The sequence below is a fragment of the Lissotriton helveticus genome, chromosome 3_1 (genome assembly GCF_964261635.1).
Source record: "Lissotriton helveticus chromosome 3_1, aLisHel1.1, whole genome shotgun sequence".
Classification (NCBI taxonomy): Eukaryota; Metazoa; Chordata; class Amphibia; order Caudata; family Salamandridae; genus Lissotriton; species Lissotriton helveticus.
In genome coordinates, this window is record NC_136061.1 from 1537010386 (window position 1) to 1537026838 (window position 16453).

The 16453-nt window shown below is 43.7% G+C and overlaps 1 protein-coding gene across 2 annotated transcripts in view; it reads left to right on the forward strand.

The window, feature by feature from the left end:
• TREH (trehalase) overlaps window positions 1-16453 on the forward strand; it is a 217369-nt gene that overhangs the window by 96896 nt on the left and 104020 nt on the right. For both annotated transcript variants that reach the window (XM_078682220.1, XM_078682221.1), the window contains exons 2-3: window positions 3068-3250; window positions 8377-8477. In XM_078682220.1, the coding sequence (XP_078538346.1) occupies window positions 3153-3250; window positions 8377-8477 (199 nt within the window). In that variant the 5' untranslated portion in view covers window positions 3068-3152. The remainder of the gene's footprint in view (window positions 1-3067; window positions 3251-8376; window positions 8478-16453) is intronic.

Below are 16453 nucleotides of genomic sequence, written 5' to 3' on the forward strand. Positions count from 1 at the left end.
CATTCATACAAGCCCTAAAGCATCATTTTTAGGTCTCGCCTGGCGTTGGAGCGCGCATTCGCTCCTCACCTTAGAGAGCTACAGTCATCAAGCAAGTTGTAAGAAGGGGCTTGAAGCCCTGACCCTCATTTTCATTGGGTAGCGTCAGCGTTTATGTTAAACGCTGGCTCCCCATTGAAAAGGAGGGTTTTTGGTTGCCGCCTTTTCGGACGGCCCCCAAGGACTTGGTCGCCTGCATTACGGCTGTCGTGATGAAGTTTCTTATCAGAAGCTTCGTCACGCTACCTTGCATGCGCCAGTCTGGCTCTCTCATTGGGCGCTCTGAGAACACTCGTCCTGTCTTAACAGGCTTCTTTTGGTAGGACTCCTGCATGTTTGGGCGTCTTTCCAAGGTGTGCATGGCTTGTATAGCGGCTTGTTATTTGTTTTTCTTAACATTTATATAGCGTGAACTCGACCCGAAGCTTCTGGATTACTTCACATGAGCACCATATTCCAGCACTGTCTTTAGACGATTCACACAATCTCGCGGCATTCTCATCATAGCGTATTTGTGAGCTTTCGCGCCAGCTTCTCCTCGCAAAGCCTTGTGTAATTTTATGGCTCAAAGGCGTTCATGCTGGGCTCGTGTTACAGGGCTCAGAGACCGAGAAAAATGCACAAACCCGATAAGCCCCTGTAGTTTTAATGCCTACTCCCCCTCCGTCTCTGCTACGGGGACAGGGGCCCTGCCCCACCAGCAGCGTTCACCCCATTAGCGTGTTTATTTTTGCATCTCGCTTTCACTTTAAAGTGAAAGCGCGATGCAAAAATAAACAGCGGGAACGGCGAGCGCTTGGTTTTCCCTATTTTAATTTGTTTTCTTAATTTGGATCTTTCTTTCCCTGATTGTTTCTCATTTTATGCCTTTCTTGCCGTTTCTTTTTTTCTTTCATTGTCTGGTTGCACGTCTTTATTTCGCTTTCTTTCTCTTTTTGATCTCACTGTCGTTTTATTTTCTGTATTTCGTTCTTTCCTTCGCCACAATATACTTTCTTGTGTAAATAAATTGTATCTGTAAAGCTTAAGCACACTTGGGGGTTTCTTGGTGCCATGTTACAAATGTTTATTTTCACTGAAGAAATGGTACACGTTTTATCGACCTCAAGAGTATGACGGGCCGAGCACACTGTTTCCAGCTATAAACAGATTTTGTAGTGTTGCTGTGGAAACCTAAGGAGATGCTCCATTCTTCTGTACTGTCCTTCCCTGGTTTGGAAACAGTTGTGTTGCTGATTTGTACATCTTTGTTGAAAGCACGCCGAGGTACTTTCCTCTAACCACTGCAATAAAAACATAATACAATTGCTTTGTGCTTTAAGAGGGTAAGCGTTGCTCATTCTACTGAATAGTCCCCAAGCCCCCTTTTATATTGAGTGGCCTCAGATTCCATAGCAAGGAATGCTCCAAATTCTTCCCGGGAGGGTTTGCATGTGAACCAGGAGAGGTCATTGTTTGGTTTCTGTCACAAGCTCTGCCTAGGGGGTCTGCATCGGTCTGCGTGCTCCTTCCTGCAGTGTCTGGACCCTTGAATATTAAAGGGATAGGCCTGGCTGATTGCGAGGGAGCGAGACAGGAAGACCCCTCCAGAGGCTCCAATTTATGCTACATAGGAGGTGTTTGGGGTGTGTTGGCTGTGGTGATTACTGGAAGGGGGAGGGGTGGTATGAGTGGGGAAGGTGCTCTAGGTGGTGGTGGGAAAACTAACCAATGAAGCTCAAGCTGCATGAGGAGGAAGCATTCGACTTTGATAAAAGTGAAAAAGAATAATGAAATGACTCCCTAGTTACAGAAAATGCAAGCTGCTGTGTGTCCGGTGCGAAATGTATCCCCTTTGCATGCTGGTACTTGTGGTCTTGCATTTAGAATAGAGACTGGATATGGCACAAATCAGTGTTTCCTCTGAGTGCTCTCTGGGACTTGAATACACTTCCAAAGGGAAACCCAAAACAGCAATTCCCTAAACTCAGAGTACAGTACTTGTGACTGCAAGCCGAGCTTGGCTAAACGTGGCCATTATTTATTTATTTTATTGATGGCGTTAATTAACTGCGAGTCTGGCCCTGAGGGGCAACACAGTGCTGCCCCTACCAAAGCCGGCAAGTGTCCTGCAGCGGGCTTACGCCTCTCCGTATCATGGGAGAACTTTAAAATACCATGGTGAAGCGGGCATTCGTGAGAGCCGTTGACGGGAGTCAGTCAGTCCCACTCAGGGCTGTAGGAAAACAGTACGCAGATTGGCCCTCCTTACATTTATTTTTATTTTATTTTTGAAGTTTTATATAGCGCAGATCACCTCATTGTTTATCGACGCCAGTCCACTTTACCTACAGGCATACATTGAATAAGTTTAAACAACAACGTTTGCAAGTAAACAACAAGCCGTTGCAATAATGCTCGCATTTACGCGACTTTGAGCTATTGACATTGCAAATAATAATGCATTAAAACATAAATAAAAGGCATTGTCATTTACAATGCCCATAGCTTAAACTTGCGTAAATGTGAGACCTATTGCATTGCAACTGCTTGTTGTATTGAAGTGACCCTTTCCAGTATTCCAGAGATTACACGCACCCTTACACTATGGCACAAGGATGTGTACATTGGCACATGGCTGCCAAAAGTGCACCAGCACACAGTGAGAGAAAAATACACCATATATTAGTAGATATGGTGTATTTTTTCTCCCTCTCTTTGACACAAGACATCACAGCAACTTTGATGCAGCATTGCTTTGTTTCAATCTCACAGTCTTGCTCACTACCAGTCACTGACTCACACTCACTTTCACTTGCTCACACATTGTTCACTATTAGTGTAATGAAAAATAAGCAGAAAATAAATAAGGAATGTTGAGCTGCCCCCGTGTTCTTGGAACCAATTTTGCCACCTCTGAGGCCAGGGGCCAGCAAGTTAGTGCCAGGGGCTGCAAGGGACAAGCCAGGTGGCAGCAGCAACAGCTGGCAAACCCTAAATGACATCCATGCACACCCCACTAACACCATCTCCACACTTTCCTCTTTAGGCCCTGCTGGGACGTGGACAGAGCTGACCGAGGGCAGCAGCTGTTGGTGACGGCAAAGAGGTCCCACTGACTGCCTGGTCCCTGCATGACCATGAAGATCTCTCATTGGCCCGTCCTGGCCCTCCTGCTGGGAGGGATGGTGGTGGTGATCTTTGCAACTGTGCTTCCTCCTCCCTGCGACAGGTAGGTCACCTGAAACCGGGTGTGCGGCCCATTAGCAAGGGTTTGCCAGCTCCAGTACATCTCCGTGCCAGGTTTGCCCGAGCACCAGCATACGCTGCTAACGTGGGTGCACGCAGAAGCCACTGTAACTATCGCAGTATCCATTCATTATGGCCACTAATCTAGGGGATGGAGATAGGGCTTCCGACGAGGGTTCCTCTGGTAGATATTTGCCTCATGAAATTGAACTTAGACCTGTTTTTTGGACTTGACTTATAAAGTAACGCCCCGAATTGCCAAGAATGGGGCGTTTTTCACGGTGTCTGCAGGTACAGACCAATTGTCGTTTTTTATGGTGTTTTTATTGGAAAAGTACTGCAGTATTTCACATACAAATAGTGGAGTGATTTCGGTGGCCAATTTCAAGTAAAGTTTTTGATTGTCCATCTTCAGGCTGGTAAACGTCTCCCCTCCCCACCCGAGAGGGGGGTCACACATCGAGTTGGTCTCAGTAACGTAGCAATGGTGCCATGGGCCCTGGTGCAAACTAGTGAAGTGAAAGCTATCACTTTGACTGCTATTGGCGTAGTAAAATACAGTAATTTTCAGGGTTTGATGGGCTCCAAGCACCAGTGCCACAGCACCTGCTGCACCAATGGTAGGTACACGCCTTTTGAGTTAGGCAGACATGCTACTTTGTCACAAATGCCGACTGTATTACAAGAGCATTATAGACTATGGCACTTGTGACGCCGCTAACAAGATATCCGCCACATATTGGTGGAGTATCTCGCCCCATACTCTAAATAGGTCCTTTAGACTGTTACAGAAGCTGGTTGATGCGAACATGGCACTGCGGGAAGAAGTAAGTGAGACAGAACATTTGGTGCCTATATATTTATCATCTGAAACTCTAGGAGAGAGTGGTCTGACTGGAATAACCATCTGTCAGTTAAAGGCCGTTTCCTGAATTTGAACCAGACTGGGAAAGCAAACAAACTCAATCGGTTTCAGTGGTTTGTCACTGGCTGGATGACAAGGGCCCCTATAGAGCTGTGTGTATCACACATGACTGCAGTGGAGGTGGGGACCAGAAGACCAAAAAAATGTCAGACTTTGATGAGGTGGAGCGGAGATCAGAGCTGTGGGAGAGGTATTGCTCGCAGAGAAGGACTAGTTGTACATTGTAGGGTGTTTTAAAGGCTGACCTTACCAGAGCAGTTTCTCTCTGTTTTGGACACTTCGCCTGCAATATTGTCTTCAGTTCTGGGGGTCTTTTCTAGAGTATTGTATCCAGGTCAAATCTGGAATATGCTGTCTAGTTCTGGAGGCCACATCTGAGTATTGTTCACTTCTGGATCCCCTGGCCCTTATTTACTAAAGGCTGCACCAGCACTTTTGACTAAGCATGGGCGCAAAATCCGTTCCGCTCGCGGATTTTGCGGATTTTCGGTAATTCCGCGATCCGCGAATTCCCGCGAATTTGCCGAAAACCCGCGAGCGGAGCGGATCCAGGGGGCAAAAGTTCAAGCTTCAAGCTTGTAACTATTTTAGAACGGCGCCGGCAAGCTGCCAGCACCATTCTAAAATAGTTACTAAGTTAGCTTCAACAGGAAGCACTAATAGATAAAATGCAGGTGCTCGTGCACCTGCTTTATTTTATCTATTAGTGCTTCCTGATGAAGCTAACTTAGTAACTATTTTAGAATGGCGCTGGCAGCTTGCCGGCGCCATTCTAAAATAAAACAGGAGTGGGGCAGAGGGCAGAATGTCACAGAGTGGGGCAGAGGGCAGAAGGGCACAGCAACGAGTGGGGCAGAGGGCAGAATGGCACAAAAACGAGTGGGGCAAGGGGCACAAGGGAACAACAGCGAGTGGGGCAGAGGGCAGAATGGCACAAAAACGAGTGGGGCAAGGGGCACATGGGCACAACAACGATTGGGGCAGAGGGCAGAATGGCACAAAAACGAGTGGGGCAAGGGGCACAAGGGCACAACAACGAGTGGGGCAGAGGGCAGAATGGCACAAAAACGAGTGGGGCAAGGGGCACAAGGGCACAAAAACGAGTGGGGCAGAGGGCAGAAGGGCACAAAAAAAAACGAAAGGGTGGCAGTGATGAACCAGAGGGCGCATCGCGGTCTCGCACAAAAAAAACACGCGAACACGCAAAGCACCCCGCGAACACGCCAAGAGCCCCGCGAACACGCAAAAATAAAAAAATTCGCAAATCCGCGGATCGCGAATTCACAAAATTTTCCCATGTTTTGACAGATAATGCATTTACTGTTGTGCCCAAGTGCCTTTAAAGTAGTAAATTGATACAGTTTTTTGCATTGTGTGGGCACCCGCACCAAACTTTCTATAAAACACATCAGAGGATTGTTTTTATTTTGGGAGGCTACACTTGTATGATTTGTAACTAGTCCTAGATGACAGATCTTTAATATTGCGTTCAATTCTGGATGCCGCATCTGTGGTATTGTGGCCTGTTCTGAAGGACAAATATGGATTGCTCAGGAGCTGCTGGATCCGTAGGTACAAGAAAGGAGAAGTCTACCGGGCCTCCATAGTTTCTGCACAAAGCAGTGGTTATTAAGCTAGTTTCTCTGCTCTGCTTGGAACCAGTGGTGGGATTTCTGACACAAGAGGAGTTCCTTGATCATTATTCTCACAGAGTAAGGCAAAGTCAGTCAGATTTAGTTTCAATTCTCAGCACTTTTCAGATCTCGTTTGTGATGGCGCCTGCATAGGCACTTGTAACGGTTTACTGAAAATGACTCTTTTGCCATGGTAGCATCAACTTGATGGTATATTCAAAGAAGTGAATCTGCGGTCATTGGTTTCATCAGTTAGAAATTTGTTTTTTTTGACGAAAGTCTCAATTTCAGTAATTGCTGCAGAGACCAGCTTTAAATAAGGCCCTGGAATAATTCACTTTCTCTGATGGGGCTGAGACCTCTGCAGGCTCTAGGGGTAGCGTGATATGGTTCAGATTGCATCACCTAGCACCAGGAATATCAGACTGTTGCCAAGCCCAGATGTTCTTCAATGTGTTACCTTTCTGCTATTTGCTTGCTTAATCCAGCTGGAAACAGATTTCTCTGTTGTTGGGGTGCATTTGGAACCAGGCCTGGCTTTGAAATCTCTGCTAAGGGTCACATGTATGCATTCAAGAGGATTGAATTGCAAGTGGCGATGGACCCAGGATAATGGCCCAACCAGTTACCTCCACAAACACCTCCTATTTATCCAGAACAATTGTCTGACCACTTTTGAGTCTAGTTCGATCACGCCAAGTGGGGAGGGACTGACCAGCAATATGTACTGAGATGATGTATAGAGATCTTCATTTGTTGTTCAGGTTGGCCTCTCTGCTTCTTGTGGGGCGTTAACTGATAGCTGGTGGTGAAATAGTTGCTAGAATTGTACAACTCTTCCTGTTTTTGTTCCAAGCCTTTGCTGCAGTAAAAAATGTTTCATACAGGCCTATAGTTGGAGAGGACCTTCAGATTAGGCATTAGTGTCTTCAGAAGCGAGGATCAAATGATTTTTTTAGGGCATTATCAACTGATCCCCGTTTGAGGGTCAGTTTCAAGGTATTTGTAATGTCTATTGGTAGTGTCACTCATGTTTCTAACATCTAAAGGAGAACTTCTATTGGCTGAGGTCCCATTGTTGATGCAAAAGAATCTTCATCTGCAAACTGCATTGACATCTATAAAATACTGTTTTCAGGTGGTGTTGGTACTCATCCCACAAGAGCCAAAGCAATTGTGACATTCCATGATTAAATTCTCATTGATAAGATCTCTAGGGCGGCCACTTGGGCTGCTCTCCACACATTTTGCAAACAGCCCTCCTACATAGCCCAGTCTACAATAGTTATGTAGATTAAGCTTGTCTTATGAACCACAGGGACCAGATGTACTAAGAAACCGTTTTGCGATTACTTAATTGCGAATCCTTACGATTCGCAATTAGGAAATCGCAAAACTGTGTGTATGAAATTGTGTTGAACACCCTCTGCAAGTACCAGTGGGTCTCAAATGACCTACCTCATGAATACTTTTGAGGTAGGTCGCAATTTGCGACATATTAGGAATCGCAAAAATCACAGGGATGGTGGCTTGCCGTGGTCAGCAGACCACCATGTCTGTGATTGCTTTTTAATAAAGCAATCTTTTTTTGGGAAAGCAGCCCGTTTTCCTTTAAGGAAAACGGGAGGTGTTACAAAAAGAAAAAGGAAAAGTTTTCTTTTTCTTTTTTAAGAGCAGGCAGTGGTCTGTGGGACCACTGCCTGCTCTCAAAAAAGTTTTTGCATACATTTTCAATGGAGAAAGGTCCCCTGGGGACCCTTCCTGTTTGCAAATACGTTGCCACCAACTTGAAGTTGGTGGTAACTGCGCATGTTTAGCAACCGTATTCCCGGTCGAAAAACATTCCTACCTGCATACCAGTGCGACTCGCTATTAGAAAGGGGGGCCCTTAACACTCCCATTCTCAATAGCGACTCTATTTCGCAAACTCTATTTTGCAAGTCGGTAATAGGTTACTGACTAGGGTTGGTACATGCCAAAAAGCATTTTACCAGTCGCCCGTTTGCAAGCAGTAAAATGCTTAGTACATCTGGCCCCAAGTTACCAAAATCCAAGCTTTTGCCCAGACTGGTGGTGCCTCAGCATCATTTAATTCTTCGTATATGAGCACTAAAAGCTGAAAATGGAAATAGGCTGAACAACTGAGTAAGCACAGAACTTACTGAGGATATGTAGAGACATCACAGGCTGGGGTTCCTCGCCCCATTAACACACACTGGCCAGAATTTCATTCTATGAGCAAGAACAGTCAGTATAGCATAATACGGATAACTGTAGGCTTTAATGGGGGAAATGAGGATGTGTAGATGCGCAACACTTTTTGGGGCGGTTGAGTTTTCGGCTTGAGAGGGAGTAAGACAGTAAACCTCCCTGTTGTTCCATCAGAGGCGAAGCAGTGTGGGTGTGGAGGGCATCTGGGGCAAACGCGGTCTCTAGGTTGGCAGAGTTCTACTACAGAGGTGTGTGGGGGTCACACTGTGAAAATACCTGCACATAACAGGAGCATATCAATATCACCATTCACTTATTTCATTTTCTCTCTCTCTGCAGCCAGATATACTGCACGGGAGAGCTGTTGAAACAGGTCCAAGGAGCCAAATTGTTCTCGGATGACAAACATTTTGTTGACATGGGAATGCGGGCCTCACCTGGTGAGATATACACAAAGCTATGGATATCGAATCTTCTCTGACTTTCTACATCCACCCAAGCATCCATCCATAATTCTACTATTTATGTATTTTCTAAGAATGATTGAAAGGTGCCTGAAATCTTGCTCCGTAACACTCAAAGGCTGTGGTCCTACACACCTTGGGTAAGGTGGATTTCGTTCTCATTCGCTTTCATGAGAATTTATAATTACAGAAAGGTTCTTTGCACCCTTTAGACAAAAAGGATCAGCGTCCACAATAAGCTTCATCACACAACCAGGGTCGCCCACAAACATGCCTGGTGAATGTGGAAATCTCAGAGCGCGTCAAATGAATTGGCGCAATGGTTTTCCTTAAGTTTAGTTTTCTGGCATGGTTTCCAGGTCAGATTTCCCTCCAGTTACGCTCTGCCCCCTCCGGTCTCAGTCTTTCCGGTGCTCTTGATCCAATAAATGATGGAACTAGAGGTTCTGCCTTCGGAGTCATCTGATATAACTGGAAGTGATGTGGGTGTTTCCATCAAGTCCATAACTTTTGCCACATCAACTCATAGGGTTCAGGCATAATGCACGTCCAACTGGGGAAGAGGATGTGGCCAAAGGCCTAGAGCGGTCAACAACCGGGAGTCTTGGCAGAACGCTCAACATCCTGTGATTCTGGGCAAATCACATAATCTTCCCTGGCCAACAAAAAATGAACATGTCCGTCTATAATGCAACTGGAGCTTATGTGCAGCGCTCTGATACCTTCGAGTCGAGTTTGCGCTATATATAAAAATAAAAAACTCCCCAAAAACTATTATACTCCCAGTCTGCCTACATCTTGAAGTAAGAGATTAGTGACAGGAGAAAGAAAAAATGAAATACTAGAAGATAAAGGATATATATATATATATAACAACATATACATAACAACATTCTATTGGGAATAACTTTGGCGTCGGTGGATGAATCTTTGTGAATTTCTCAAAGAAGATGGCCCGTTACGCACCACTCCTTCCCTGAAAGTGTCGGGGGGGATTCGTGAAGCGGGGGCCGAGAAATTAGGGGGGTCCCAAAATGTGTTTTCCCCATGTTAATTTCCATAGGACGATTAGACACGGCTACAGCCCGAACCGCTGAACGGAATTACACCAAACTTGGCAAAATGGTAGGGACTGGGACGCAGTAGGGCCTTTTCCATATTTGGTTAAAATCGCTCCAATGGTTTTTATGAAAATTAACCCCTTCCATGCTCATGACGAGCTCAGCTCGTCATGCAGTACAGTGCTTCTGTGCTCATGATGAGCTGAGCTCATCATGACCACACCCGTTTTTATTGCTGTCCATCACAGCAGGGGAATCGCTCTAGCAGCGATGCGGTTAACTTCAAAAACACATATATATCTATATGCGCGCTCCGAGCGCTTTGGGTACGTGTACCGGTAAGCGCACCCGGCGCGCCACGGAAGTGAGCGAGCGGAAAGCAGATTGGCTCTTGGGTGTCTGTCAACATTCGAAACGGTCCGGAGAGTCCGCCATCTTGTGTCTCGGTAGAACCGAGACACAAGAGGTGAAAAACAAAAGGGGAAAACTTTAAAAGGGGGCAGGGTAGAGACCCCCTGACCCCCTAGGTGTTCTCAGGGGGGCCTAAGAGGACCACGAAGGACAAAAAAGCTATTATTTCTTTTTTTTTAATTTCACGGAGTACGCTCAGGGCGCGTTTACATGTGCGCGTACATGTGCGTTTACCCGTACGCGTACTCTGAGCGTACAACAGGGGAAAGCAGTGAAAAAGGGGGTCCCAAAATGTGTTCTTCCCCATGCAATTTTACATAGGACATCTAGCTCTTCTCAGGGGGTACCAGAAGAACCCCAAGGGCCCTGAGGGTTTTTCTGGGACCCCCTGAGAAGGGCTAGGGGGTCAGGGGATCTCTACCCTGCCCCATTTTCGCATTTTCCACTCTTGTTTTGGGCTCTCTTGTGCCTCAGTTCTCCTGAGAAACAAGATGGTGGCCAACACTTCTTGATTTGGACAGTTTGGAATGTTGACAGATGACTGCCAGCCAATCAGGAGTGCGCGCAGACCTTTCCGAGCATGGGCTGCATTGATTGGCTGTGAACACTCCAAACCAGGAAGTTTGGGCAGCCATCTTGTGCTCGGTAGACCGAGGCACAAAAGAAGCAGAAAAACAAATGTGTAGAATGCAAAAAGGGGGCAGGGTAGAAACACCCTCACCCCCTATGGCAGCTCAGGTGGTCCCACAAGGATATTAACATATTTAAACGTTATCCGCTAATAGAATTAACATTTAGAAAACCTTTGAAATTTATTGAAAAAAACCATAGGTTTCACGCCTGATATAGTTAGGAATTAGCATTTAAAAAACCTTGCAAATTCACTGAAAAAACCATAGGTTTCAGGCCTTATATAGTTAGGAATTAGCATTTAAAAAACCTTTGAAATTCACTGAAAAAACCATAGGTTTCAGGCCTTATATAGTTAGGAATTAGCATTTTAAAAACCTTCCAAATTCACTGAAAAAACCATAGATTTCAGGCCTTATATAGTTAGGAATTAGCATATAAAAAACCTTTGAAATTCACTGAAAAAACCATAGGTTTCAGGTCTTATATAGTTAGGAATTTAGCATTTTAAAAAAACCATTGAAATTGCTCCTATATAGTTAGTTGTACTAACTATATTTCGCGCACCCGCAATCCACTGCTGATGATGTTGCATATTACATCATTCATGACATGGTCAGTGACATCACTGATGACATCTCAAATGACATCAATGATGATGGCCGAGAAAAAAGGGGTGGTCCCAAAACGTGTTTTCCCCATGCAATTTTCCATAGGGACCATTAATCGAAGCTTAAGCCCGAACTGCTGAACGGAATTACACCAAATTTGTCAGAAAGTTAGACCTTGGTTTAGAGTCGTGCCTTTTGGTTAAATGTTATTAATCCGTTCAGTAGTTCCTGAGAAAATCAAAATCGAAATGACATATATATATATATCTGTGGCCGCGGTGGGTCCGCGCACTCTCCCGAGCACGAGCTGTATTCTAATTGGCTGTCAACACTCCAAATCAGGAAGTGTTGGCAGCCATCTTGTGCCTCTGTAGTACAGAGGCACAAGAAACCTAATAAAAAAAAGTGCAAAACGCAAAAAGGGGGCAGGGTAGAAATACCCTGACCCCCTAGGCCTGCTCAGGGTGTCCCACAAGGACCACCAAGACCCCCCCCAAAAAATCAGCAAAATCCGCGCAGGGTACGCGGATCTTGTAGATAAAAAAAAACGAAGCACGGGCTCCCGCGCTTCAATGCTAATTAGCCCCCGGGGGGGGCCAAATCCCGGGGGCTTGTTAAAAATAAAGTGTGGGGAGGCCCAATCCCCCCCACACTGTCCCGGGGACCGCCACCACCCGGGGCAAAGTACAAATAATTGCGGTGGGCACGGCCCCCCGGAGCCCCGGGGACCGCCACCCTTGGGGCTTAATAGTTTAATGTGAGGGCCTCTAAGGCCACCCCAGGGACCTCCACCCCCGGTGCTTGACTTTATTGATGTCATCAGTGATGTCACTGAAAATGTCTTAAATGATGTAATATGTGACATCAGCAGCAGTGGATTGCGGGCGCACGAGTTATAGTTAGCAGAACTAACTATTACGGAGTAATTTCAAGGGTTTTGTACGAGTGAAATGTCCAGCTAGCTATAACAGCCCCGAGAACTATGGTTTTTTAAAAAAAAATTGTGTATATATATATATAGGCAACACGGCAAACAGGTACAGACCACTTCAGGCGTTTTTCTTCAAAGTGAAAAGTGCTTTATTTCTCCGTAATGAGCAGCATGACGCGTTTCGACCGGGGGAACCTTGTCTTGATCACTTGACGAGCTCAAAGACAAACGAGTATTTATGTGCAGCTAGATAGTACACACTCCTCCCACAATTCCATGAACATTGAAAAAAGACTATAAAAGTGATCCGCTTTATCAAACAAGAAATGTTAATTTAAACATGTTGTTGTAAAACTCATAAATGAGTATTTCACAACAAATAGATCAAAAGATTAAAAAACTACAATTTAGGGCAAGTGCCCTTAATAATAACAATTCGCAAATTATTAAAATACAAAAAAGCGTTAGTCTTTGTAATAAATTCATTAAGGAGGGAAATACTATCACAGCTGCAAAACGTGCAAAATAGTGAATAAAATCAAAATTAGGATCATACAACAGTGTAGTCATAATCCTTAATCCAGCGATGCCTTGATGCGTATAATGTGCAAGTGCTGACAAAAAAGTAAATATTAAGTATTCTAATTAATAAATTTACAACAATTATAAATACAGATCAATATATATATACACATAAATAAAGTCATTGTCAAATGGAAAATGGAATATTGCATTAGAAACACTATACAGTCCCCTTAAAAAACACATTTCATTTATCTGAGAGCAAGTAAGGTCCTTTACATAGCAGCAAAAGAAGATAGGAAATACAAAAGTACACATATTTCACAAGTATCTTAGGGGTCAAGCCTGAACCCTATGCGTGGTTACTGATTAAATATAATATCATAAATATATAAATATATTTAAAACCACACCCATACTCATAAAAAGTTGTATAAACCATGCCCCGTATTAAGACCATTAGGAATCTTAGTATCAAGAAGTAAGATATACTGGCTTTCCAACTGCCTAAGCCTTCGTTCTCTGTTGCCACCCCTCTTAGATTTGGGTACAGCATCAATGACGAAATAACTCAAATCATTTAAATTATTTTCGTGCACTAACTTAAAATGCCGTGCCACGGGGTAACTAGGGTCAGAGTTTACAATTGCCCGAAGATGTTGGAGAATGCGATTGTAAACTTGGAGTTTAGTACTCCCAACATATTGTAACTTACAGGAACATTGTAAAACATAAACGGCATGATCTGTTTTACAAGTGAACATACCTTTAATCTTGATATTCTCTCATTTAAAGGTGTGCCTGTATTCCCTAGTATTACAGCCGAACTTGCAAGCTCTGCATGAGCTGCATTTAAAAAAACCTGTGCGATTGGAAAGCCAAATAGAAGGTAAAACTACTTCTGGACTGGCCTTGACCAGAATATCCCTCATAGAGGGTGCCCTCCTAAACGTAATGCTCGGAATTTCATCCAATAACTGGGCCAAAGTTATATCTGATTTTAGAATTGTCCAGTTAGACTTAAGAATATTCCGAATTTTTCGTTCATGATTACTATAAAGTAATTAGTCTAACTTTCAACTCTTCCTTCGGCGAAGTCACTACAGTATTAGAGGGCACATTTTCAGCGTTAGGAATCTGGTCTGGGGATTTTGTATTTAAAACCATCTTTTTTGAAGCATCCTTCAGATCATTCTCTTTGTAACCACGCCTCAAGAATCTCTGAAAAGACTCATTGAGACATTTATCCAAATCATTCTCATTGCTGCAAATGCGTTAGATTCTCACAAACTCCCCATAGGGGATATTTTTGATTAAGTGGCGAGGATGTGGAGTTTAGTCTGAATAGTGTTGTTTAGAATATATACTTCCATATCCAAAAATTCCACTTTATCTTACTGATTGTAGCAGTGAATTCCAAATTCAAATCATTGCAATAAATGCTGTTCACAAATTCCTCTGCACTGTCTTTAGTACCCTGCTAGATTATGAACACGTCATCTATGAAGCGCCAAAGACGAATAATTCCAGTGCCAGAGCCTCCCTCAACAACATCCCAGGCGCGACCCAGGACACACTCCTCCCACCAGCCTACGTGAAGACGCGCATAGCTGGGGGAGAAGCATGCCCCCATTGCCACGCCCCGAAGTTGTTGATATACTTCATTGTTGAAGAGGAAAAAATTGTTATGGAGGCATAATGAAATCATCTTGACCAACATTTTGTTGGGTTCATAAAACGTGATGTCTCGTCTGGATAAAAAGTGTTGAATAGCCTGTAAACCATCAGCATGTTTAATGGAAGTATAAAGAGAGCAGATATCCATTACAATAAAGTAATAATTAGAATTCCAAATAACCTCTTTAAGATTACTCAAAAAGTGACCTATATCTCTAATATAAGAAGGCAATGATTCCATATGACTGTGCAAAAAGAAATCTACATATTTCCAAATAGGTTCCAATAAGCTGTTCTGGGCTGAAATAATAGGACGCCCAGGTATTGGGCGCCCTTTATGAACCTTGGGCAAAAGATATAAAATAGGGGTAATAGGGTGGTCATTCTTTAAAAGCAAAAACTAATTTTTCGAAATAAGACCATCCCTCTTCCACTGAGCTAACTGTTTATGTATAAGCTCTTTAACCGTATTCAATTCACTGTATGATCCCTTCTTATAGCACAAATCATCATGTAATTGCCTTTCAGCTTCCAAAACATACATATCACGGGGCCACAAAACAATATTTCCCCCTTTGTCCGCTTTATTTACGATGATGTTACCATGGTCATTAATTTTACGCATGAGAGTAGAGTAACGAACCTCTGCGTAATTTCTGCATTTTTGTTTTTTAACAATGGATTTGTTAAGATTTTTCAAATCCTCTTCCATGCGATCGTTAAATACATCTATCGCATCCCTTGGCATCATTAGAACAAATGTAGAACGGGGGCTAAAAGGGTTTGCGACACTACTACCCCCTACTGCCCCCATAGTTTCCAAGACTACCTGGGTAGACGTTTGGGACAAATTATCAGTACAATTTTCAACACCGGGACATCAGAGGCTAACAAACTTTTACTAGGCAGAGAGTCAGATAACACAGTACTTGCAATGCTCGTGACTTTATTTAATTTGTGGTATTTCATCAGTTTCAATTTTTGTATGAACTTGAATACATCAATTCGTGATTGGATATACTTAAAGTCATTTTTGGGGCAAAATGACAAGCCTAATGCCAAAAGCTGGGTTTCAGCTACATCCAGATTGAGGTCAGTTAAATTTATGAAGGTGTTATCAGTCATTATATTTGAATTAGTGGCTTCATTTAAGTTGGTTGAGGAGCTCCTCTTCCTCTCTTCTTGTATATGAAGCCTCCTCTGTTTCCTCCTCTCTTTGCGGCATTTGTTTCTTTTTTGTCGTTTTTCGCTGAGGGTGGAAACCATGATCTTAATGTTTGCCGCCTGTCCTCTATCATAAACCCCAACTCCTCGGAAGGGGTAAAACCACTCACTAGGGGAGGTTGCCCACTCATCTCATCTGAATCGATACTACTCAATAGAGAGCTCACATCAGTGTCCAAGCTTTCAGAGTGCTCCGTTTGTACCACCGGCAAGGTAGAAATGGTTTTCAATGGGGCCTTAACCGTTAATGTCTGCATTTTGGCATTCTCAAACTTTTTTGATAAAGTAAAGATACAGCCCTGTTCATAATCTGCCCAATCCCGAGCAAATTTAAAAACCTTTCGTGTCTTGATGGTATTCTCATGTTTTTCTATGCGCTTTTTAATCTCCTCCCTTGTTTTAGCAATCAATTCTTTCTGTTCCATTGCGTCAAGGTCTTTATTGAGAGCATCAATCTGGCGCATAATATCGAGTCTGTCAATTTCCGCATACTTGATAAGGATACACACCATGTTCCTTGATGCCTCGAAATTATTCGAGGCCCATTCTTCCAGCATGAGAGGGTTGGGGTTCTCAAACGATGGAGCAATGAGAACCCTCGTGGCACCCTTTCAACTTCTTTATATTTCTCTAGTGATTTTTTCTCCCACCACTTAGTGAGCTCTGTTCTCTGTAATTTTTCCAATTTCTTGAGTTTCCCTTTAACGTCATCTTGACCCGATGAAACCACCACGTTTTTGTCTGTAATTACAGTGTCCAGTAAATTAAAAAATAAGGCATCCGCTACTAACTCGCGGTCTCTAAGTACGTCGGCTGCCATTTGCTAACAAGCAAAGAACTGTTCACGGAGAAACAAATATTAGCACGTCTATGGGACAAACAAAC